The sequence below is a fragment of the Oryctolagus cuniculus genome, chromosome 4 (assembly GCF_964237555.1).
Source record: "Oryctolagus cuniculus chromosome 4, mOryCun1.1, whole genome shotgun sequence".
In the NCBI taxonomy this organism is placed as follows: Eukaryota; Metazoa; Chordata; class Mammalia; order Lagomorpha; family Leporidae; genus Oryctolagus; species Oryctolagus cuniculus.
In genome coordinates, this window is record NC_091435.1 from 55,174,825 (window position 1) to 55,198,301 (window position 23,477).

The 23,477-nt window shown below is 41.2% G+C and overlaps 1 protein-coding gene across 2 annotated transcripts in view; it reads left to right on the forward strand.

Annotated features, from left to right (window-relative positions):
- ADGRG7 (adhesion G protein-coupled receptor G7) overlaps window positions 1-23,477 on the forward strand; it is a 97,656-nt gene that overhangs the window by 13,471 nt on the left and 60,708 nt on the right. For both annotated transcript variants that reach the window (XR_011387823.1, XM_002716610.5), the window contains exons 2-5: window positions 14,608-14,721; window positions 17,487-17,591; window positions 21,362-21,474; window positions 22,767-22,916. Coding sequence is in view for 1 of the 2 variants with exons in the window: in XM_002716610.5 (XP_002716656.2) it covers window positions 14,608-14,721; window positions 17,487-17,591; window positions 21,362-21,474; window positions 22,767-22,916 (482 nt within the window). In the remaining variant the exon portion in view is untranslated. The remainder of the gene's footprint in view (window positions 1-14,607; window positions 14,722-17,486; window positions 17,592-21,361; window positions 21,475-22,766; window positions 22,917-23,477) is intronic.

Consider the following 23,477-nt stretch of genomic DNA (forward strand, 5'->3'; position numbering starts at 1 on the left):
CATCGCAGAGAGCTGGATTGGAAGTGGAGCAGCTGAGATTCGAAATAGCATCTATATGGGATGCTGGCACTGAAGGCAGTGGCTTTACCCACTGTGCCACAGTGCCAACCCCTGTAGAAGTATTTTCAAAAGCAAGATCCATGAGACTCTCATGTGCCATTTGTTGGAGAGGGCATTAGATATGATCAAAAGGAGTAACTTCCTGCCAACTGTATAAAATAAGACAACCTGAAAAAAAATAAAAAATATCTTTAAAATGACAAAAAGTGAAAAATAAGCAGTAAAAATTACAACAAAAGAAAAAGGTAATATTTTTAAACATAGGAAAACTTGAAATGTTAACTTATTAAAATAAGATTAGAAAACTTGAAATATAGAAAACAATGTTCCAGTACAGTCTATAAGAAATTCCAGAAGAGAATATAGACTATAGAAGAGCCAACATTTGAAGAAATAATGACTGACAATTTTCCTGGATTTGGGAATAACTGAGTCTCAAGCAGAGAAAATAAAAACAAAATAAACTGCATCATAATAAAATTGCAAAACATCAGATAAATACATTTTTTTAAAAATCTATAGAATATAGATTATCTAAAAGAAGTAACAATTAGGCAAGGAAAAACTTCATCAGCAACAACAAATTCTAGAAGACAATGGAATGGTATCTTCAGAATGCTGTCAACCCAGAATTCCATGCCTTATTAACTGACGAGTGCGGGAGGAGGTGGGCTTTGTGGTGCCCCGTGTGAAGCCATCACGTGGGATGCCTGTATCCCATAGATCATAGCATCTAGTTGAGTCCCAACTACTCCACGCTTAATCCAGCTTCCTGCTAATGCACCTGGGAAGCATCCAATGATGGCTGGAGTACTTGAATTCCTGCCAATCCTATGGCAGACCTGGATGGAGTTCCTGGCTTCTGCCTTTGGCCTGGGCAAGTCCTAGCTGTTGCAGGTATCTGGGGTGTGAACCAGCGGATGAAAGATATTTCTCTCTCTCTCTCTCTCTCTCTCTCTCTCTCTCTGCCTTTCAAATAAACAAGTAAATTTTTTTTAAAGAAAAGTGAGGAAAAAAATAGAAGACTTTTCAGATAATGCTGGAGAATCTGTCATTGCTGAAAAGGTGATTAAATCATATGTTTCAGCATTAGGAAGGAAGGAATACAATTTGTTTATTTTTTATTTTTTTAACTTTTATTTAAATAATATAAATTTCCAAAGTACAGCTTATGGATTACAATGGCGTCCCCCCCCCCCCATAACTTCCCTCCCACCCACAACCCTCCCCTTTCCCACTCCCTCTCCCCTTCCATTCACATTCATTTTCTTTCTTTCTTTTCTTTTTTTTTTTTTTTTTGACAGGCAGAGTGGACAGTGAGAGAGAGAGACAGAGAGAAAGGTCTTCCTTTTGCCGTTGGCTCACCCTCCAATGGCCACTGTGTCCAGCGCACTGCAGCCGGCGCACCGCGCTGATCCAATGGCAGGAGCCAAGTACTTATCCTGGTCTCCCATGGGGTGCAGGGCCCAAGGACTTGGGCCATTCTCCACTGCACTCCCTGGCCACAGCAGAGAGCTGGCCTGGAAGAGGGGCAACCAGGACAGAGTCCGCCGCCCCGACTGGGACTAAAACCTGGTGTGCCAGCGCCGCAAGGCGGAGGATTAGCGTAGTGAGCCGTGGCACCAGCCCACATTCATTTTCATTTCTATTATATACAGAAGATCAGTTTAGTATATATTAAGTAAAGATTTCAACAGTGTGCACCCACATAGAAACACAAAGTGAAAAATACTGTTTGAGTACTAGTTATAGCATTAAAGCACAATGTACAGCACATTAAGGACAGAGATCCTACATGGGGAGTAGGTGCACAGTGACTCCTGTTGTTGACTTAGCAATTTGACACTCTTGTTTATGGCATCAATAATCACCCTAGGCTCCAGTCATGAGCTGCCAAGGCTATGGAAGCCTTTTGAGTTCACCGACTCTGATCATATTTTAGACCAGGTCATAGTCAAAGTGGAAGTTCTCTCCTCCCTTTAGAGAAAGGTACCTCCTTCTTTGATGACCTGTTCTTTCCACTGGGATCTCACTCGCAGAGATCTTTCATTTAGGTCATTTTTTTTCTTTAGCCAGAGTGTCTTGGCTTTCCATGCCTGAAATACTCTCATGGGCTTTTCAGCCAGATTCGCATGCCTTAAGGGCTGATTCTGAGGCCAGAGTGCTATTTAGGACATCTGCCATTCTATGAGTCTGCTGTGTATTCCGCTTCCCATGTTGGATCGTTCTCTCCTTTTTTTTTTAATTCTATCGGTTAGTATTTGCAGACACTAGTCTTGTTTATGTGATCCCTTTGCCTCTTAGACCTATCCATACGATCAATTGTGAACAGAAATTGATCACTTGGACTAGTGAGATGACATTGGTACATGCCACCTTGATGGGATTGTACTGGAATCCCCTGGCACGTTTATAACTCTATCGTTTGGGGCAAGTCAGCTTGAGCATGTCCCAAATTGTACATCCCTTCCCTCTCTTATTCCCACTCTTATATTTAACAGGGATCACTTTTCAGTTAAGTTTCAACACTTAAGAATAATTGTGTATTAATTACAGAATTCAACCAATAGTATTAAGTAGAACAGACAAAAAAAATACTAAGAGGGAAAACGTATTAAGTTGTTCATCAACAGTCAGGGCAAGGGCTGATCAAGTCACTGTTTCTCATAGTGTCCATTTCACTTTCACAGGTTTCCTTTTTGGTGCTCGGTTAGTTGTCGCCAATGAGGGAGAACAAGTGGTATTTGTCCCTTTGGGACTGGCTTAATTCACTCAGCATAATGTTTTACAGATTCCTCCATTTTGTTGCAAATGACTGGATTTTATTGTTTTTGACTGCTGTATAGTATTCTATAGAGTACATGTCCCATAATTTCTTTATCCAGCCTACTGTTGATGGGCATTTGGGTTGGTTCCAGGTCTTAGCTATTGTGAATTGAGCTGCAATAAACATTAGGCTGCAGACCGCTTTTTTGTTGGCCAGTTTAATTTCCTTTGGGTAAATTCCAAGGAGTGGGATGGCTGGGTTGAATGGTAGGGTTATATTTAGGTTTCTGAGGAATCTCCAGACTGACTTCCATAGTGGCTTTACCTGTTTGCATTCCCACCAACAGTGGGTTAGTGTCCCTTTTCCCCCACATCCTCTCCAGCATCTGTTGTTGGTATATTTCTGAATGTGAGCCATTCTAACTGGGGTGAGGTGAAACCTCATTGTGGTTTTGATTTGCATTTCCCTGATTGCTAGTGATCTTGAACATTTCTTCATGTGCCTGTTGGCCATTTGGATTTCCTCTTTTGAAAAATGTCTATTGAGGTCCTTGGCCCATCTCTTAAGTGGGTTGTATGTTTTGTTGTTGTGGAGTTTCTTGATCTCTTTGTAGATTCTGGTTATTAATTGCTTAAATGGGTGCCCAGTCCCCTGCCATCCCTCTAGGCCAGAATGAAAGTCAGTGCTGAATGCAGATTTATTCCTCTTATAAAGTCCTCTAGTTTTGCTCCTGTGAGCTACTGCAGCTTCTAGTTGCTTTAAGATGACACTTTCTCCCTGCTGGTTGCTGGGTGCCTTCACTTCAAAAGATGGCATCTCCTCCAGCCCCTACTCTGGGAGTCGCAGGTGGTGTCTCTGCTCTCTGCTGCGTGTTTGTACTGTCCATGCTGTTCCATGGCGTATCTCTTCTTTTTCTGTAGAATTTCCACTGCAAACTTTTCTCCAAATATCTCCTAGGAATGCAGTTTCTCTGCTTTTCTTCTGTTATCATTCACTGGTGCAAATCAGCGTGTCTTTTCCCTACTCAGTCATCTTGACTATCCTATTATTACCTTTTGATTGTAAGGAAGAGAGACTTTTTCATGGCACCTTCTTATTTGACTGCATATCCTGTACCTAGAGCTCAATAGCTGCCAGGAACCAGAGCAGTTTGGTAGAAAGCCGTCCTCAAGTACATGCCTCAGTTTCACGATTTGCCTTGCTCTCCTTTTGTAACTGACTGGCTCAAGAATTTTTTTTCCATTCACCTATTGAAGTATTCCTTGGTTGCTTCCAATTTTTGTTGATTGTATATAAATCTGCTATAAATATTCATGGTCAGCTTTTTTGTGTTGAATTCACTTATTTGGGTGAATTCCTTGGAGCACAATTCCTGAATATTTGATAAAATATATGTATGGTATATACATTTGGTAAAATATAAATATATATAGCTTTATAAGAAACTGCTAAACTGTCTTCCAAACTAGTTGTATCATTTTGTATCCCCACCAGCAATGAATGAGAGTTCTTGTTGCTTCATATCCTCGCCAGCATTTTGTGTTTTCAGTATTTTGGATTAGAGCATTTCTAATAGGTTTATACTGGTAGATATCTTGTTATTTTAATTTGCAATTCCTTGATGACATGTGATATTGAGCATCATGTTATATGTTCATTTGCCATTTGTACATCTTCTTTGATGAGGTGTTCTGATCTGCTGCTCACTTTAAAAAAAAGATTTATTTAAAAGGCAGAGTGGCAGAGAGAGAGAGACAGAGAGACAGAGAGAGAGAGAGAGAGAGAGAGAGAAGGAATCTTTCACCTGCTAGTTCACTCCCCAAAATTGTTGCAAAAGCTGGAGCTGGGCCAGGCTGAAGTCAGGAGCCTGAAGCCCCATTGAGTCTACCACAAGGGTGAAAGGGGTCCAGGTATTTGGACTGTCTTCCATTGCCTTTCCATCTACACTAGCAGGAAACTGGATGGGGTGCATAGCATCCAAGAGTGGAAATGGTGCTCCAGTATGAGATGCTGGCCTTGCAAGTGACTGCTTAACCCACTGTGCCACAATGCTGACCCCTGTTCCTCACTTTTTAATTGGATAATTTGTTGTATTATTGTTGAGTTTTAGGAATTGTTTATATATTTTAGATATTTGGTATTTTAGACATTTTAGATACTTCATATTTATGTACTTTAGATTTCTAGATAAAAGGTCATACTAAGAATAAAGTTCTTTATCAGAGAAATATTTTGTAGTATTTTCTCCTGTAGCATTTTTATTCTTTTAATGGTGTCTTTGACACAGTGGAAATTTCAAATTTTGACGAAATCTAACTCATACATTTCTTTTCCTTTGTGGATTGTACTCTTTGCATTGTATCTACACTTGATCTTAGCCAAAAGGCTGAGAAGCAATTGTATTATATCTCAAAACTCATGGTCACACCCAAGGTCACCTAGATTTTATTTTATTAACTTCTGAAGTTTTGCACTTTACGTTTAGTTCTATGATCCACTTTTAGTTGATTTTTTATCAGTGATGTAATTCTGTGTTTAGATTTGTTTTTTTAACATGCAGTTGTTCTGTTGTCCCAGCACCATTTTCTGAAAAGACTATTGTTTCCGTGAAATGCCTTTGTTGTATTGCCAAGGGTTGTGTGGCAGTACTTGTGTGTATATTGACGGACTCTGCTCTATTCTGTTGGCCTATTTGTGTGTTCTGGTAAGGTGTGCACTGGAATTTCATCATGGCTTTAATTCGTGTTTCTCTGATAACTAAGATGCTGAGAATTTTTCTGTGCTTATTGCCTGTCCATATATGTTCTTTTATGAAATATCTGTGTCTTTACTCATTTAATGAATAAAGTATATTTGTGTTTATTTTTGATGTATATTCTTTACTGTTCAGATATTAAAATTCTGGGTGTATATTTGGTACAGTGACTAAAATGCTGCTAGGTATGTCAGTATGCTATATAAAAATACCTGGGTTCTAGTCCTGTTTTGCTTTCAATTCCAGCTTCCTGCTTAGGTGCAACCTGAGAAGCAGCAGCTGATATCTCAAATGCTTGGGTCCCTGCCACCCATATGGGAGGAGGCTATGAATTCCTGGCTCCCAGCTTTGGCCTGGCCCATCCCTGGCGTTTGGAGAGTCAATCAGTAGATGGGAGATCTCTGTTGCTCACTTACTTTCTCTCTCTCCCTCCCTTTGTTTCTGCCTTCCAAATAAATAAGAATAAGTAAAATTTAAAAATGAGAGTTCTAATTTGCTCAGCTCCAGGAGGAACAGAGTACACAGGAAACACATCTTCTTGCTGGTGGTGGCTCCAACAAAGACATCAACACCCAGCTCTGCCCTCAGGTTCTTGTATATACTGTACAGACAACAGCGGCAGGCAGCCAAGGAGGTACGTAGCAGAAATGTGGCTATTTCTGGACCTGCTGACTAGAGGAAAGCGTACGTTTCTGGACTTGTGAGTTGCCATGACAAAGAAGATTAACTCCATTCTCCCAACAGTCCATTCCCTACAGGGTTCCTCACTTCACAATCTGTACATACATTGTCTTCTGGGAAGGTACCTGTGTGGGGAGCATGCACACAGTGTGCAACATCACATCCTAAGGACACAATAACAATACAAGCTATAACAATACGCTATAAGTGAGTGTGCAATACCAAATACAAGGAGATGTCTGTTTCTCATCTATTAGGAATATCCACCAGTCCCAGAGGGAATCCACCTGTGTGGAGATAAATGGGTTGTCTTATCTCTATAGAAAATAGAGTCCCACATAGAATACCCTACTCTGAAAGGATTTTATTATACTGTTCCCAGACTAAAGTGTTTACATGAGTTCAGGTTTGATCAGTGGCTGCAGTTAACTGCACACAGGCTAGGCACAGGCAGAGCCATCAATTGTTTCATTTTTGACCCCAAGAGCAAAAATCTCAGCCACCCCTACACTGAACTCAGATGTGAGACCTATTAGTTCTGCCTGAGTATACAAGCAGAACACTGAACACTTTATCACCGGCAGGAGGGTCTGTGACCATCCTTGGGCCTCCCAGCATCCTATGCAATGACTCTCCATGGGATCCTGCTCCTGGTTTAGCTGCTTTTGATTTCTTTTCTCTGCTCCCTGCTACTCTGCTCCATGGCCACGTGCTGCCCCAGCAGCTTCCAGACTTCCTCCTCCTCCCATAGCACCAGCCCTTGCACTCTTTCTCCAGGAGGGGTGGAGGAGGGGGCCACAACCAGACTCTGTCCAAGGAGTTTGACCTTGAGCTGGAGCTCATCATGGCTGTTTTTTCTCCCATTTCTTCCTCTAAGGTGCATTGCAAACCTGGGTCTTGAGTCTTCACCTGTAACTTAGCATTGTCTCCTGCCCACAAAGCAGTGAGAATCACCCACCCCAGGGCACTAGCCATTGTCTAGGTGTCCCTCTGGTCCTCTCTTGCCTCCCCTAAGGCATATTATAGGCCCTGTTCTTGGGTCTTGGTCTGTGTACTGGCACTGTTCCCTGCCTACAAGGCAGTTAGAAACACACACCCAAGGCAGGCGCCATGGCTCACTAGGCTAATCCTCTGCCTGCAGCGCCATTACTCCGGGTTCTAGTTCCAGTTGGGGCACTTGTTCTACCCCGGCTGCTCCTCTTCCAGTCCAGCTCTCTGCTGTGGCCCGGGAAGGCAGTGGAGGATGGCCCAGATGCTTGGGCCCTGCACCCGCATGGGAGACCAGGAGGAAGCACCTGGCTCCTGGCTTCGGATCGGTGCAACGCACCGGCCGTAACGGCCATTTCGGGGGTGAACCAACGGAAAGAAGACCTTTCTCTTTGTCTCTCTCTCTCTCTCACTAACTCTGCCTGTCAAAAGACCCAACCATGGCCCCTGCTGCTGTCTGGACATCTCCCTGATTCGAATCATGCAATACCTTCTGTATAGTAGAGGGTAAGTCATCCACTCTAGCCCACTCCTAGGTGGGGCACCCCTGCTTACAAGGCCACAGACACCAAGCATCCCATACTATGGCTAGCCACCCCTGAATCCCACCCTCCAAGAGGGTGACAAAAAGCTCCATGCTGGCCTGAGCCAAATTCTGCCAACTATGCCAAGTATTTTGCAGGAACTCAATTCTAGGATAAACAGTTTGGATTTGGACAGGCCAGAGAAGAACTTCAGAGCCCTTTGGGGATTCATACCTCTTTATTCTCACAGTGGCAGGTGAGAGTACATACGAACACACCTGCTTGCTCACAGTGACCAATGAGCTGCAACAAGGCGGACTGCACCCTACTCTGCCTTCAGTTTCTTAAGTAAGCTTTACAGACAACTGTGGCAGGCAGCCAAGGAGATACGTAGCATAACGAATCAGTTTCTGGGCCTGCTGACTAGCAGTAAGCACCAGTTTTGGTGCTCATTGCCATGATAGCAAGAGACTGATTAACACTATTCTCACAACTCACAACAGGATTCCTTTGTCAGATACATGTCGTAAAAGTTTTTGTTTTTGTTTTTTTTTTTTTTGTTTCTGGATTTCATTTTTTCTTTCTTTCTTTCTTTTTAAAATTTATTTGACAGGTAGAGTTACAGACAGTGAGAGAGAGGGACAGTTGGTTCACTCCCCAAATGGCCGCCACAGCTGGCGCTGCGCCCATCCGAAGCCAGGAGCCAGGTGCTTCTCCTGGTATCCCATTCGGGTGCAGGGCCCAAGCATCTGGGCCATCCTCCACTGCCCTCCTGGGGCACAGCAGAAAGCTAGACTGGAAGAGGAGCAACCGGGACTAGAAGCTGGTGCCCATATGGGATGCTGGCGCCACAAGGCAGAGGATTAACCAAGTGAGCCATAGCACCGGCCCCTCATTTTTATTTTCTTAACAGTATCTTAGGTGAGTTGTAGTTTTTAAATTTTTTAGGTCCTTTGAGAATTTATCAACATTTTTCTTTTGTTTAGTATTTCTTGTGTCCTTTAAAAAAAACTTTGTTGTGGCCGATTTTGTGGCCTGGCAGGTAAAGCCTCTGCCTGCAGTGTTGGCATCCCATATGGGTACCAGTTTGATTTCTGGTTGTTCCACCTCTGATCCAGCTCTCTGCTGATGGCCTGGGAAAGCATCAGGAGATGGCCCAAGTCCTTGGGCTCCTGCACTCATGTGGGAGACCTGGAAGAAATTCCTGGCTGCTGGCTTCAGCCTGGCCCAGCCCTGGCCATTGCCGCCATTTGGGAAGTGAAAGAGTGTATAGAAGATCTCTCTTCAAAAAAAAAAAAAAAAAAAAAAACAAAAACCCTTTAAAAAGCTGTGGCTCACTTGGTTAATCTTCCGCCTGCGGCGCCGGCATCCCATATGGGCGCTGGGTTCTGGTCCCAGTTGCTCCTCTTCCGGTCCAGCTCTCTGCTGTGGCCTGGGAGGGCAGTGGAGGAAGGCCCAAATGCTTGGGCCCAGCATCCACATGGGAGACCAGGAGGAAGCACCTGGCTCCTGGCTTCGGATGGGCGCAGTGCACTGGTCATAAAAAGAAAAAACCTTTGTCTATATTAAAGTTGCAAATACATTCTCCTGTCTTTTCTTTTGGAAAATTTGTGGTTTTAGATTTTGTTTTTAGGTATGCAGTCCATTTTAACTGGGTTTTGAGGATGATATGTTTATCCAGTTAGCCCAACACAGATTTTTTTCCCAGTACCACTTGTTGAAAAAAACTTTCCTGGCCTGGCACCGTGGCTCACTTGGCTAATCCTCCTCCTGTAGCACTGGCATCCTATATAGTCTCCAGGTTCTAGTCCTGGTTGCTCCTTTTCCAGTCCAGCTCTCTGCTGTGGCCCTGGAAGGCAGTGGAGGATGGGCCAAGTGCTTGGGCCCTGCCCCATGTGGGAGACCAGGAGGAAGCACCTGGCTCTTGGCTTCTGTTCGGATCAGCACAGTGCGCAGGCCATAGCAGCCATTTGGGGGGTGAACCAAAGGAAGGAAGACCTTTCTCTCTGTCTCTCTCTCTCACTAACTCTGCCTGTCAAAAAAAAAAAAAAACAAAAACAAAAAAAACAAAAAAAACTTTCCTTTCTTAGTTGAATTGTCTTGGCATATTTAAAACAAATCAGCTAATCATGTATGTTTTACCTACTTTTAAAATTTTTTTTATTTCATTGATGTATTTGTTTATCGTTATGCTAACTCTATCCTGTCTTGACTGTTATGGTTAATTTTACGTCATCAAATTAGTTATGTCAGTCATCCAATCCTGTTCTTTAAAAATCTGTGATTTTCTAAGTCTTTGCATTTTCAAAAACACTTAAAATCAACTTGTTAATTTGTGTAACAATCTTTTGTTGTTGGATTTGGACTGTGTCTATTTGGAAAAATAGACACCTTAACAATTTTCTTTCATCCTTTTATGGTATATATCTCCATTTATTAGGACATTTAAAATTTATTTCACCAACGAGTTCTTGTATATATTTTGTTAAATGCATTTCAAATAGTTTTATAATTTGATGCTAATTCAAATTGGAATGGCTTTATAATTTTTTCTCAATTTTTTTGTCTGCTTATGTGTGAAAATAAGTTGAGTTTTACATAAAGCAAACTTGCTAAATTCATTTTCTAATTGTACTAGCTTTTATGTGACACGTCAATACTTCCAATATATTTAATGCCATCATCTGAAACAGAAGAAGTTCTTTTTATCCCTTTCTTAATTTTATGATTCTTTATTTTTTAGATTTATTTATTTGAAAGGCAGAGTGACAGAGAGACAAGGAGTGGGGGAGAGAAAGTGAAAGAGAGAGAATCTTCTAGTCACTGGTTCTCTCTTTAAATGGCCTCAATGGCTGGGGCTAGGCCAGGTAGAAGCCAGGAGCCTGGAACTCCATCTGTGTTTCCCGTGTGGGTTACAGGGCCCAAATACTTGGGACATTTCTGCTGCCTTCCCAGGCCCATTAGCAGGAAGCTGGATTGGAAGCAGAGCAGCTAGCACTTGAACAAGCACTCTGATGTGAAATGCCAGTGTCGCAAGCAGGAGGAGGCTTAGTACCATAATGCTGCCCCCCTTTTATTATTTTTTCCTCTCATTTCACTGCCTAGTGTTTTCAGTTGAATGGGAGTAGTTGGAGCAATTATATTGAATTCTTTTACTGTCAAATTTGCAAGGAGGAACATTCAGTATATACCAATCAGCATCTTAGTGGTAGTTCCTCATAGATTATTTTTGTCAGCTTGAGGAAGTTCCCTTTTATTATTTGTTTGCAGAGTTCTGAAAAAATAGTCAATGCTTTTTGCCCCCACATTCATTTATTCTGTCCTGTGATGAATTAAATGAATTTTGTATTGTTAAATGAACCTTGCATTCCTGGAATAAATCTTACTTTGTCATGATATATTGCCAGTTTTATATATTTTTGGATTTCATTTGATACAATTTAAAAGGATTTTTGCATCTCTGTAAATGAGGTTTATTGGTGAATATTTTTCTTATAATGTCTCAGTCAGATTTTGATATTAGGTTTACCCTGGTGTTACGAAATGATTTCGGAGGTCTCTCCCTTTCTCTACTTTCTGAAAGAATTTGCATGATATTGAGATCATTTATTTCCTAACTCACCAGTGAAACTCTATGAGTTGGTACATGGTTGCTTTCAGAATTTTCTTATCCTTGAATTTCAGCAGGTTGACCACAATGTATGTAGATGTGGTTTTCCTTGTATTTATTTTGCTTGTGATTTGCTGAGGCTTTTGAATATACAAGCTAAAGGTCTTAACCAAATTGGAAGCATTTTGACCATTAATTCTTCATATATTTGATCTGCTCTATTCTTTACCTTCTGGGACTGCCATTGCATAGGTCTTGAAGTGCTTGAAGTGCTACTCATTTTTTTCACACCTCTTTTCTCTCTCCAGTTTTGCAGGTAATTTATATATAGAATTTGAGCCTCCTGTCTGTGTGGCTGTCTTCATGCTGGGATATCTCCTTTCAATTTCTAGTCACTCTGGTATCCCAAGTTTTCTCTCACACCATATTCTGTGGTTTTCTGCTTGAGTCTCAGTCACTTTTGCAGTACAGACTGTGTAGTGCCTCTAGTGGAAAGACTATATACAAACTTAAAATGTCTTCAGTTTCTCTATTTTTCCTTGCTGCCCAGTGCTGGTACAATCTGTTCTATCATTATTGGAGCTAGAACTCTGCCTCCTCTACTGTTAAATTCAGTTAATTTGCTCCATTCACTCTGTCTTCAGAGATCACAGTCCTCGACTCAAATCTATCAGTCATCAGATCCTAGCAATCCTACCTAAGGTGTGCTTCCTGAATCTATTGACACCTGTGTTCCTTAGGGCCACAGCTTTAGTTGGTGTCTTCATTTAACTGATCTTCCTTGCCTCCTACCCTTAACCAATGCTTAAGCTGTCTCCCTAAGTAAATCTCTGGTTATTCTACCCCCTGGTTTTAAGACCCCTCTGTGTTTCTTCAAGATTAAATCTCCTTGGCTTGGTCTGTAAAGCCATTTACAATACAGTCTATGTTCTTGGTTGCTTCATATAAAACCAATGCTGTTTATTAAATAATTCTCTGTTCTTTGGGTATATCAAAACTTTCCATGTTTTTGTGATTTTTTGCACTTAGTATCTTGCATACCTGGGTGACCCATTTTCATCTGGCCTTTCTGGAATTCTTCTTTTTTTTTTTGACATAAGACGAGCAAGTGAATTTATTTTTTTATTTTTTTTTAATTTAATGAGCATAACTTTCCAAAGTACAGCTTATGGATTACAATAGCTTCCTCCCCGCCGTAACTTCCCTCCCACCCACAACGCTCCCCTCTCCCCTTCCCCTTCACATCACGATTAATTTTCTTTCTTTTTTTTTTTTTTTTTTTTTTTTTTTTTTTTTTTACAGGCAGAGTGGACAGTGAGAGAGAGACAGAGAGAAAGGTCTTCCTTTGCCGGTGGTTCATCCTCCAATGGCCGCCGCGGCCGGCGCACTGCGCTGATCCGATGGCAGGAGCCAGGTGCTTCTCCTGATCTCCCATGGGGTGCAGGGCCCAAGCACTTGGGCCATCCTCCACTGCACTCCCGGGCCACAGCAGAGAGCTGGCCTGGAAGAGGAGCAACCGGGACAGAATCCGGCACCCGACCAGGACTAGAACCCGGTGTGCCGGCGCTGCAAGGCGGAGGATTAGCTTAGTGAGCCACAGCACCGGCCACGATTAATTTTCAATTATCTTTATATACAGAAGATCAATTTAGCGTATGTTAAGATTTCCACATTTTGCTCCCACACAGAAACACAAACAGAGTTCAACCAATAGTTTTTTTTTCTTTTTTTTTTTAATCTTTTTTTTTTTGACAGGCAGAGTGGACAGTGAGATAGAGAGACAGAGAGAAAGGTCTTCCTTTGCCGTTGGTTCACCCTCCAACGGCCACCGCGGCCAGCGTGCTGTGGCCGGCGCACCACGCTGATCTGATGGCAGGAGCCAGGTACTTATCCTGGTCTCCCATGGGGTGCAAGGACTTGGGCCATCCTCCATTGCACTCTCTGGCCAAAGCAGAGAGCTGGCTTGGAAGAGGGGCAACCGGGACAGAATCTGGCGCCCCGACCGGGACTAGAACCCGGTGTGCTGGCGCCGCAAGGCGGAGGATTAGCCTAGTGAGCCGCGGTGCCGGCCCAACCAATAGTTTTAAGTAGAATATAAAATGCATCTTTTGTATTGTTGTGGCTTCCCCCCACCCCGACCTCCCTCTCTCCCGTGGCCCTCCCCTCACCCACTTCCTCTCCCATCCCGCCCTTCATCGAGTTTCATTTTCAATTACCTTCATATACTGAAGATCAACTTAGTTTATACTAAGCAGGGATTTCAACAGGTTGCACTCACACAACCGAACCAGGTATAGGGTATTGTTCGACTAGTAGTGTTGTTTTTGAGTTTCATAGTGAAACACATTAAGGACAGAGATCCTGCGTGGGGAGCATGAACCCAGTGACTCCCGTTGTTGATTTAACAATTGGCACTCTTATTTATGATGTCAGCAATCACCTGAGACTCTTGCTATGAGCTGTCTAGGCTATGGAAGCCCCTTGAATTCACCGACTCTGAATTTGTTTAGTCAAGGCCATATCACAGTGGAGGTTCCTTCCTCCCTTCAGAGAAAGGCGCCTCTCTCCTTGATGGCCTGATCCTTCTGCTGGGGTGTTGTTCACCAGGATCCTTCATTTAGATTGTGTTTTGCCACCGTGTCATGGCTTTCCATGCCTGTGAGACTCTCATGGACCTTTTAGTCAGATCCGATGTCCCAAGGGTTGATTCTGAGGCAGGAGTGCTGTTTTGGGCATTTGCCATTCTATGAGTCTGCTGTGTGTCCTGCTTCCCTCACAGGATCATCTGGAATTATTCTTAAAATCCAGTTCAAATGCCACTTATTCTGGAAAGTCAGCCCTAACTGGGTAATCTCTGTCCTTGGCATCTCTCCTCTGTGTTCATATAGTACATAAAAATCCACATGTTGATTTTTCTGTCCATTTATCCATCTATTATCTGTCTACATAATTTTCTCTTTCACAGGGGATTCTAATTTCCTTGAACAAGGTGTTGTGACTTTCAGATATGTGTTTCTAATATCCATAACATCTACTAAGTACAGTATATACCATGTAGATTCTCACTGTATATTTTTATTGATATTGATATTACAAAAAGATATTTCTCAGAAATGATACTCAAAGTAATAATTTTATCTATAGAAACTAAATACTTACCAACCTGAAAGGATAACCTAATTAGCAAGGTCATATATTAATCTGCTATTTATTGTTTCTTTAGAAGTAATTGCTCCTCCATCAAGCATCCCCACAGAGTTCTGCCAGAATGGTGGAACCTGGCAAAATGGCAGATGTCTTTGTACAGAAGAGTGGAAAGGATGGAGATGTACAATTGGTAAGTTACTTCAGATAATACTAGGTGTGAGACTTAAGTGAAGATTTTGTTAATAAAAAGAGCAGTAAAACTTCTGTAATCTTCAGTTAATGAATACAGAAGTATTGGACATAATGGTGATAACATTTTTTTCCCCAGAAAACTTTTATTTAAGGTGTACAAACTTCATGTACTTCAGAAATACAACTTTAGGAACATAGTGATTCTTCCCACCATACCTGTCTTCTCACTAGCTCTCCTGCTCTCTTCCTCTCTCTTTCCTATTTCTATTCTTATTTTTTATTAAAATCTATTTTAAATTAACTATATACAGAAGACTAACTCTATGCTAAGTAGAAGTCAACAAATAGAATGAAAAAAAAAAACCTGTTCCTCAACAGTTCTTTTAGTTCTTCTATGACCCATGGTTCATTCAGGAGCATGTTGTTCCGTTTCCATGTTTGCATATGTTCTAGAGATTCTTGAGTTGTTGATTTCCAGTTTCATTCCATTGAGGTCAAAGAAGATACATAGTATGATTTTGATTTTTTTGAATTTGCTGAGACTTGCTTTATGGCCTTGTCTCTGATCTAAATGCACTGGTGAGAAGAATGTGTATTCTGCAACTGTAGGTTGAAAGGTTCTGCAGATATCCATTAGGTACATTTGTCAATTAACTATTTCCTTGCTGATTATCTGTCTGGTTGATCTGTCCATTGCTGAAAGTAGGTATTGAAGTCCCCCATTACTATTGTATTGGAGTCTATATCTCCCTTTAGATCCATTAACATTTCTTTTAAATAGCCAGGTACCAAGTAATTAGGTGCATTTACATTTATTGTAGTTGTATCTTCCTATTGAATTGACCCCTTAATCATTGCATAGTGCTGTTCTTTGTCTCTTTTAACAAGTTTTGTGTTAAAGTCTATTTTGTCTGATATTAGGATGGCTACAGCAGCTCTTTTTTGGTTTCTGTTGGTATGGAATATCCTTTTCCATCCTTTCACTTTCAGTCTGTGTGCATCTTTGTTGGTGAGATGTGTTTCTATAGGCAGCAGATAGATGGGTCTTGTTTTTTAATCCACTCAGCCAGTCTGTATGTTTTTTTTTAAAGGTTTATTTATTTATCTGAAAGTCAGAGTTACAGAGAGAGAAGGAGAGTCAGAGAGAGAGAGAGAGAGAGAAAGAGAGAGAGAGAGAGAGAGAGAGAGAGAGGTCTTCCATCTGCTGGTTCATTCCCCAATTGGCCACAATGGCTGGAGGTGTGCTGATCTAAAGCTAGGAGCCAGGAGCTTCCTCCAGTTCTCCCACCTGGGTTCAAGGGCCCAAGGATTTGGGCCATCTTCTGCTGCTTTCCTGGGCCATGGCAAGTAGCTGGATTGGAAGAGGAGCAGGTGGGACATGAACTGTCTGCCAGTGCCGCAGACAAAGGATTAACCTACTGCACCATGGTGCCGGCCCCATGGCTGTTTCTTTTCTTTTTTTTAAAACTTTTATTTAATAAATATAAATTTCAAAATTACAACTTTTGGATTATAGCAGTCCCCCCACCCGCCATAACTACCTTCCACCCCCAAACCATCCCATCTCTTACTCCCTCTCCCATCCCATTCTTCATTAAGTTTCATTTTTAATTATCTTAATATACAGAAGATCAACTTAGTGGCTGAAACTCACTCCTTTTTTTTTTTTTAATTTTTTTGACAGGCAGAGTGGACAGTGAGAGAGAGAGACAGAGAGAAAGGTCTTCCTTTGCCGTTGGTTCACCCTCCAATGGCCGCCGCGGCCGGCGCACTGCGCTGATCCGATGGCAGGAGCCAGGAGCCAGGTGCTTATCCTGGTCTCCCATGGGGTGCAGGGCCCAAGCACCTGGGCCATCCTCCACTGCACTCCCTGGCCACAGCAGAGAGCTGGCCTGGAAGAGGGGCACCCGGGACAGAATCCGGCACCCCGACTGGGACTAGAACCTGGTGTGCCGGTGCCGCTAGGCGGAGGATTAGCCTAGTGAGCCACGGCGCCAGCCTTGAAACTCACTCCTATCATTTCCTATACTTCCACCAGCCTGTACACCCACAACTTTGGCCTTTTTGCTTTGATCTGCATCCTCATGTTGCTTTTAATTACTGTAGGCTCTATATTTTTGATTCCCAAGATTCCACATAATCTGATATGCTATTCTTGCTAGTATGTAAATGTTCATATCCCACCTTTACCCAAGTATAAATTGTGCGTGTTTTTATTGGAACTTGTTATCCATTATACTAGTTATTCTAATGGGAGTAACATAAATCAATTGGGAAGTATGGAAATTCCTGGCAGGCCGGGGGTTCTAGCAGCCTATACACTGGGGCTGGCGCTGTGCTGTGGTTGTAAGGCTGCCACCTGCAGTGCTGGCATCCCATGTGGGTGCTGGTTCAGCTCCTGGCAGCTCCACTTCTGATCCAGCTCTCTGCTGTGGCCTGGGAAGGCAGGGGAGGATGGCCTGCATTCTTGGGCTCCTGTACCCATGTGGGAGATCCAAAGGAGGCTTCTGGCTTTGGATCAGCCCAACTCTGGCTGTTGTGGCTATTTAGGAGTGAACTGGTGGGTGGCAAACCTCTCTCTCTCTCTTCCTCTCCTTCCCTCCCTCCCTCTCTCTGCCTCTGTAGCTCTGCCTTTCAAATAAATAGATACTTTTCTTTAAAAAAGCCTATACACTGCATAGGTTCTGAATTTTGATTTATATGTGTTTTCAAACTAAAAAATATAGTTTATAATGAAAAAATATATTTTTCTTTCCATTACAGCTAATTTCTGTGAAAATAGTACGTATATGAGTTATACTTTTGCCAGAATTCCTGTAGGCAGATATGGACCTTCCTTGCAAACATGTGACAAGAACACTCCCAATGGTATGTATTTTTCTGAACATCTCCTCTGTTTAGGATTGAGAATAGCTGTGCTGAGCTATACCTATCATCCCTCCAACTAGGGCAAGGTCCCTGGAAGAGGCATCAAGGAAACCTTTATGATGCCAACACTCAAAGTTTATGGTGGTATTTCACATAATCCTAATTTTCCTAGATACCTTAATACAGAACCATTGTTTACAAATTCCTCTTAATACGTACTTAATTGGTTTATTTTTCCAATTTACTCTTATTGCTTAGAGTTCAATCAGCTTAGCATTTTAGTTATACAATTTGTCTTGATTTATGAAACAGGTCTAGACTAGAGACTCACATTCTACCAGATAAAGATGCACATTTAAATCTGTCCATAGGTGTAGTCTTTCATTTCCTTGGTCATTTTCATGATCCATTTTAGAACATTCTTTAGCTTCCTATAGTTTCCTGAACATATAGCAGTCTTGCTTCATGGAGGCATTCCGAGAGTACAAGAGCAAATGATATTTCTATTTCTAATATTTTTCCTGAAACTATCCAGGATTTTGATGACTTATCTTATCAGTACCACATTGGGTAGTATCTTCACATTGGGTAGTAGCTTTTTGCAACACATCGATCCCTTTCCTGTTATTTATAGCTTATTAAGGCACATATTTTTTCCTAAATGTTTTACCTGTGTCTTGTTTGTTCTGACTTTCCTCTGTCCAGTTTTCCTGGTTCACATTCCTTCCTGTAGCTAATCTTCCATTTCCTACAGAACTAGATACTTCAATAATATCCTCAATTCTAGATAATTTGCAAAATTGTTTAACTTTTGTCAGTAATGATGCTAGAAAAAATTTCATATTTCATTTAGAGATTTATTTTTGTATATGCTAGGGACTCTATAAAACACTGAACAAATTATGTGAATTGTTCTTTTCTATATGCTTTACTTTAATTATAAAGATGATGTAGCTCTGCATTCCATTTGCAGAATCCAGATTGCACTTGCCCACATTGATTGTGCTTACTCAAGTATTCATGATCCTTCTCTTTATGCAGGCCCTTCCAACTTCTTATTAAGATCTCAGAAGTTAAGGGGAGTTCAACTAAGTTGGTGCTTACTATATATATATATATATATATATATATATATACACACATATACATATATATACACACACACACACCCCATATATAACAAAAATACCAGTTGTCTTTATTTTATGTTTGTGTATCTCAAGTATTTCATAATCCTTTATCAAACAGATATAAATTAGAAAACAGTTTGCTACTGAATTAGAAATAGAAAAAGTGTCAGTGATATACCAAGGAAGAGTCATCATATTTGTTTGACATATATTATACATTTTGGTATCAGAAGATCACTATCTTTCATTTGGTAATTTATTTTTTATTGAAAATTGTTATAAAAATGTTTATTTATCTTTGAGTTTTAGACTAAGTTCATAATATAATTTTAAAGGTACAGATTTCAACTGTTGGAAAATTTGCTTTTAGTTTTATATTGAGTTACTTTTAATTACTTAATTTTATATAACAAATGATCCGAAAGCTTTTCAGTTATTTTGGAGTTAAGGATGTGCATATTTGTAGGCAATATCATGAAAATGCTTTTGGCTCCTTAAAAGTTATTTATATGTAGGGGCTGGCGCTGTGGCACAGTGGGTTAAAGCCCTGGTCTGAAGCGCCAGCATCCCATATGGGTGCCAGTTCTAGTCCTGGCTGCTCCTCTTCCTATCCCGCTCTCTGCTATGGCCTGAGAAAGCAGTAGAAGATAGTCCAAGTCCTTGGGCCCCTGCACCCATGTGGGAGACCTGGAAGAAGCTCCTGGCTCCTGGCTTCAGATCAGCACACCTCTGGCCATTGCAGCCATCTGGGGAGTGAACAACCAGTGGATAGAAGACCTCTTTCTCTGTCTCTACCTCTCTCTGTAACTCTGCCTTTCAAATAAATAAAATAGATCTTTTTAAAAAGTTATTTATATGTAAATAAATATAAATGTTATTGTATAGAAATGAATGAAAAGTTATTTATATTATACATAAATAATGTTATTTATACTATATATAAATAATATTACTTACATCCTATATACCCATTATACATATAAAAAGTGTTCATTTTATTGTGGAATAGAGATGCAGCTTTCATATAAATTAAGAGTGACTGCAGGGGCAAGCTTTGCAGTATTGTGGGTTGAGTCTCCATTTGGAGTTCCTGCTTCCCATGTCAGAATATCTGGGTTAAGTCCCACCTCTGTTTCTGACCCAGCTTCCTGCTAATGCATTCCTTGATGGTTCAAGTACTTGATTCCCTGCCACCCATTTGGGAGACTCAAATGAGCTCCTGGCTCCTGGCTTCAGCCTGCTCCAGCCTGCTCCAGCTTCTGCTATTACAGGCATTTTGAGGAGTGACCTAGTAGATGGAATATCTCTGTCTCTCACTGCCTTTCAAATAAATAAACATTTTTAAACATCCACTAAAAATAGTGACTCCAATTTTCCACATTGAGTATTGTTGAACAAATCTCTAATTTCCATGTTTCTAGTTGTTGTCCAAGAAGGAACTACCCAAAGGCAGTCCTGAAGAAAATTCAGCTTCTGATCAGCTGCCCTTCTAGTGATGATTTTTTTCTGTAGGATCTACTTAGTGTTAGCTAAGGAGTGGTGTGAGGTAGGGAGGTTCAGGTGATAATCCTATGAAATAAAGTCAAGATCCAACAAGCATTTGTGGAGAGTCAGCCAAATATCTAGAAAGTGTTACAATACAATAGAAATTTTCACCTTTCAGATGTTAACCAGATTGGTGTAAAAAAGGAAAGACACACATATAAGTCCATATCTAGTAAGAAAATTTATATTTGCTTCCGGTCTCTGCCCAATATTCTCTCATCATTTCGTTAAAAGCCATTTGTCTCTAATTATTGGATGTAAATCTTCCTCGCAGAAATCTAAGGAAGGACATAGTCAACTGTCTTTTTGAACTGCAGATTAAAAAACCCAGCTAACAAGTAGTATCTGCCCAAACTTATAGGGCTAAAACAATAAAGATTCTCATAGCTCTGTGAGCTGACTGGGCACCTAGACTGGACTCACTCTCTTGCCTGAGACCTGGTGCAGGCAGTTGGCTGGCATGCCCCAGTTTTCCAGTTGACCTCTGATCCTCTAGTAGGTCACACCTGCTGCCTGCTGAGTCTCAGGATAGCACTCCAAGAGGGTGAAGGCTGAAATTTCAAGGTGTCTTTAAGTCTAGAGTCTGGAACACACGTATTTCTACCACATTCTATTGGTGAGAGCAAGTCACAAGGCCAGCATATATTCAGAGAGGATTGATCTATCAATCGATTGATCGATCTACTATTTTCTTCTTACTTGAAAGGCAGAGAGACAGAGAGAGATCTTCTATCCACTGGTTAGCTCCCCAAACACCCCAAACAGAAGGACCTGGGTCAGGCCAAATCCAGGACTCTAAATCTCAATCCAGGTCTCCCACATAGGTGGCAAGGACCCAAGTAGTTGAAGCATCATTTACTGCCTTCCAGGGTGTGCATTTAGAGGAAGCTGGATTGGAAGCAGAGGAGCTGGAACTTGAACCCAGGCATCCCAAGTGGCATCTTACCCACTGTGCTGAATGCTCATCCCCAGACTCCATCTCTTGATGGGAGGAACAGCAGACTCACTTGGTGCTGGGGCATGGATATAGGTGCAGGCACTTGCTAGAATTAACTTTGCAAACATTGTCTTTTTTTTTTCTTCTGTTCATTAAAGCGGGCAGTCCACTGGCAATCCGACTGTGTGGTCTGTCTCTGTATGGAGAGATAGAACTGCAAGATGTGAAAACAGGAAATTGTGATGAAAATCTGGAAACCTTGGAGGGGAAGGTATGCCATGCAGCCCATCTGAAGAGCAACTAGTAGTATAAATTCTGACTGTATGAAGTCTTGTTCTTCAGATACCTAGTAGTCAGATCAATGCTTTTAATGTTCTCAAATTAGACATGATAAAAACTAGTAGCACTAAAACCATTCTTATTTCTTTAAAGTTGACATCTGTTTATGAAAATGTGAAAAAAGATAGCTAGACATGTCAGTTCAGCAAGCTTCAGCAAATGATGGTCTATAGCATATTGTGAATGGTATTAGTGGGTAGGGATGGGAGTTGGGTTGCCAATCACAGAATGTGCTAACCCCACACACTGGAGGAAAGGCTATGGATTCTGGAATCTGATCAGCCAGTGCCTGACTCTCAGCTCTGCTATTTACAAGCCGGGTGGACTTGAGTGAGGCCCTTAACCCCTCTGAGCCTTTTTATGGGGATGAAGACCCTCAGCTCACAATGTTGCTTTGTGGATTATCTGTGATCACAACTGTGAGACATCCAGCCAAGTGCCTAGCACAGCGCAGGGCCCTGGCAATGGAATGCAAGAGATAGTTGTTTTCTGATTCCGTATTTCTTTGACTTCCCTGTGTGAGTAGCCTGTGACAGTGTTCTCATTTTTGAAATGTGCTGCCATCTAGTGAAAAACGAAGCACTCCACAACCACTCATTGACATCTGGCTGCACTAATAACAAAATGGACTAGTGTATTTTAGATGCAAAACTCAGAACCCTGGGACCAATCAGTTCCCAAAGAGGTTGTCTTGGCCAGTTCTTCTAAAGTTTCTGTGCTGAAAAGTCAGTTCAGAAAAATTCCAACCCATTGCAGACCAGTAATTTTGTTAAAAAAATCAAATGAACCAGAAAAATGAATTAAGAAGATATATAAGATGCAAACTTATTTAAAAGCTTAGGTTCAACAGCATAAAACTGCTATATACATTTCTGGCCACTAACTATCAGTTTCTGGGCTTATTTTCCTGTGAATTTTCTATCAAATAATGAGCCAACATTGGTCCATGGCTATCCATTTAGTGACTCTGATCTAGCTAAGGAAGACCATTCTAGTGCACCCATCCTGACAGATTGTCAAGGCTGGGAAAATCACTGGCCTGCATGTGTTTCATCCCTTATACAAGAAAAGAGACAAACATGCAAAAATGGATAGATTTGTTGTTGAGGAGATTGAGGTTTAGTCAAACTTCAGTTTATTTATATGCAGTTGTTTGCAAAGTATTTAGACGTAGTTATATAAAGCTAAGCTGATGTGTTGTGTTTGTGTGATTTTTTTAAACAGATAGATGATATCCCAACAGAATCTGAGAGTATTTCTAACCACACCCAGATTTTAACATCTGATGCCAGCATATTGACTGCTGACAACATTACTTCTGCTACTGAAGTGGTTGGACAGATCTTCAATGCATCCAGAAATGCTGCACCTGAGGTAAAACTCAGAAGATTTCAAAAAAAGGGAGGGAGAAGGGAGAAAAAAAATCTCCAATTCCACTCATCCCATGGCATGGTTTGGGCATGGTTTAGGCTGCTTAAACACGATTTGCCACATAGTCTTTCTGAGAGATGCTCAAAGAAGTTAGAAAAAGGCTCATTATTTAAATATTCCATTTGGAGAATCTTCACAATGATCATTATCATGCTAAATCTTCCAGAAAATTTTGGGATTAACCATTCTATTTCACTTTATTAAATCTTTTACCTACTGTATTTCACCCCATTATCCCTGTTCTATTGCACGAAAACTGAGTTCCAAAGAACGGACTCTAGAACATACTATTTTTTTTAAAGATTTATTTATTTATTTGAAAGGTAGAGTTACAGAAGGCAGAGAGATAGAAAGAGATAGAGAGATAGAGAGATAGAGAGATAGAGATAGAGATAGAGTCCAAAGCCAGGAGCCAGGAGCTTCTTCCAGGTCTCTCATGTGTTACAGGAGCCCAGGGACTTTGGCCATCTTCTAATGCTTTCCCAGGCCATAGCAGAGAGCTGG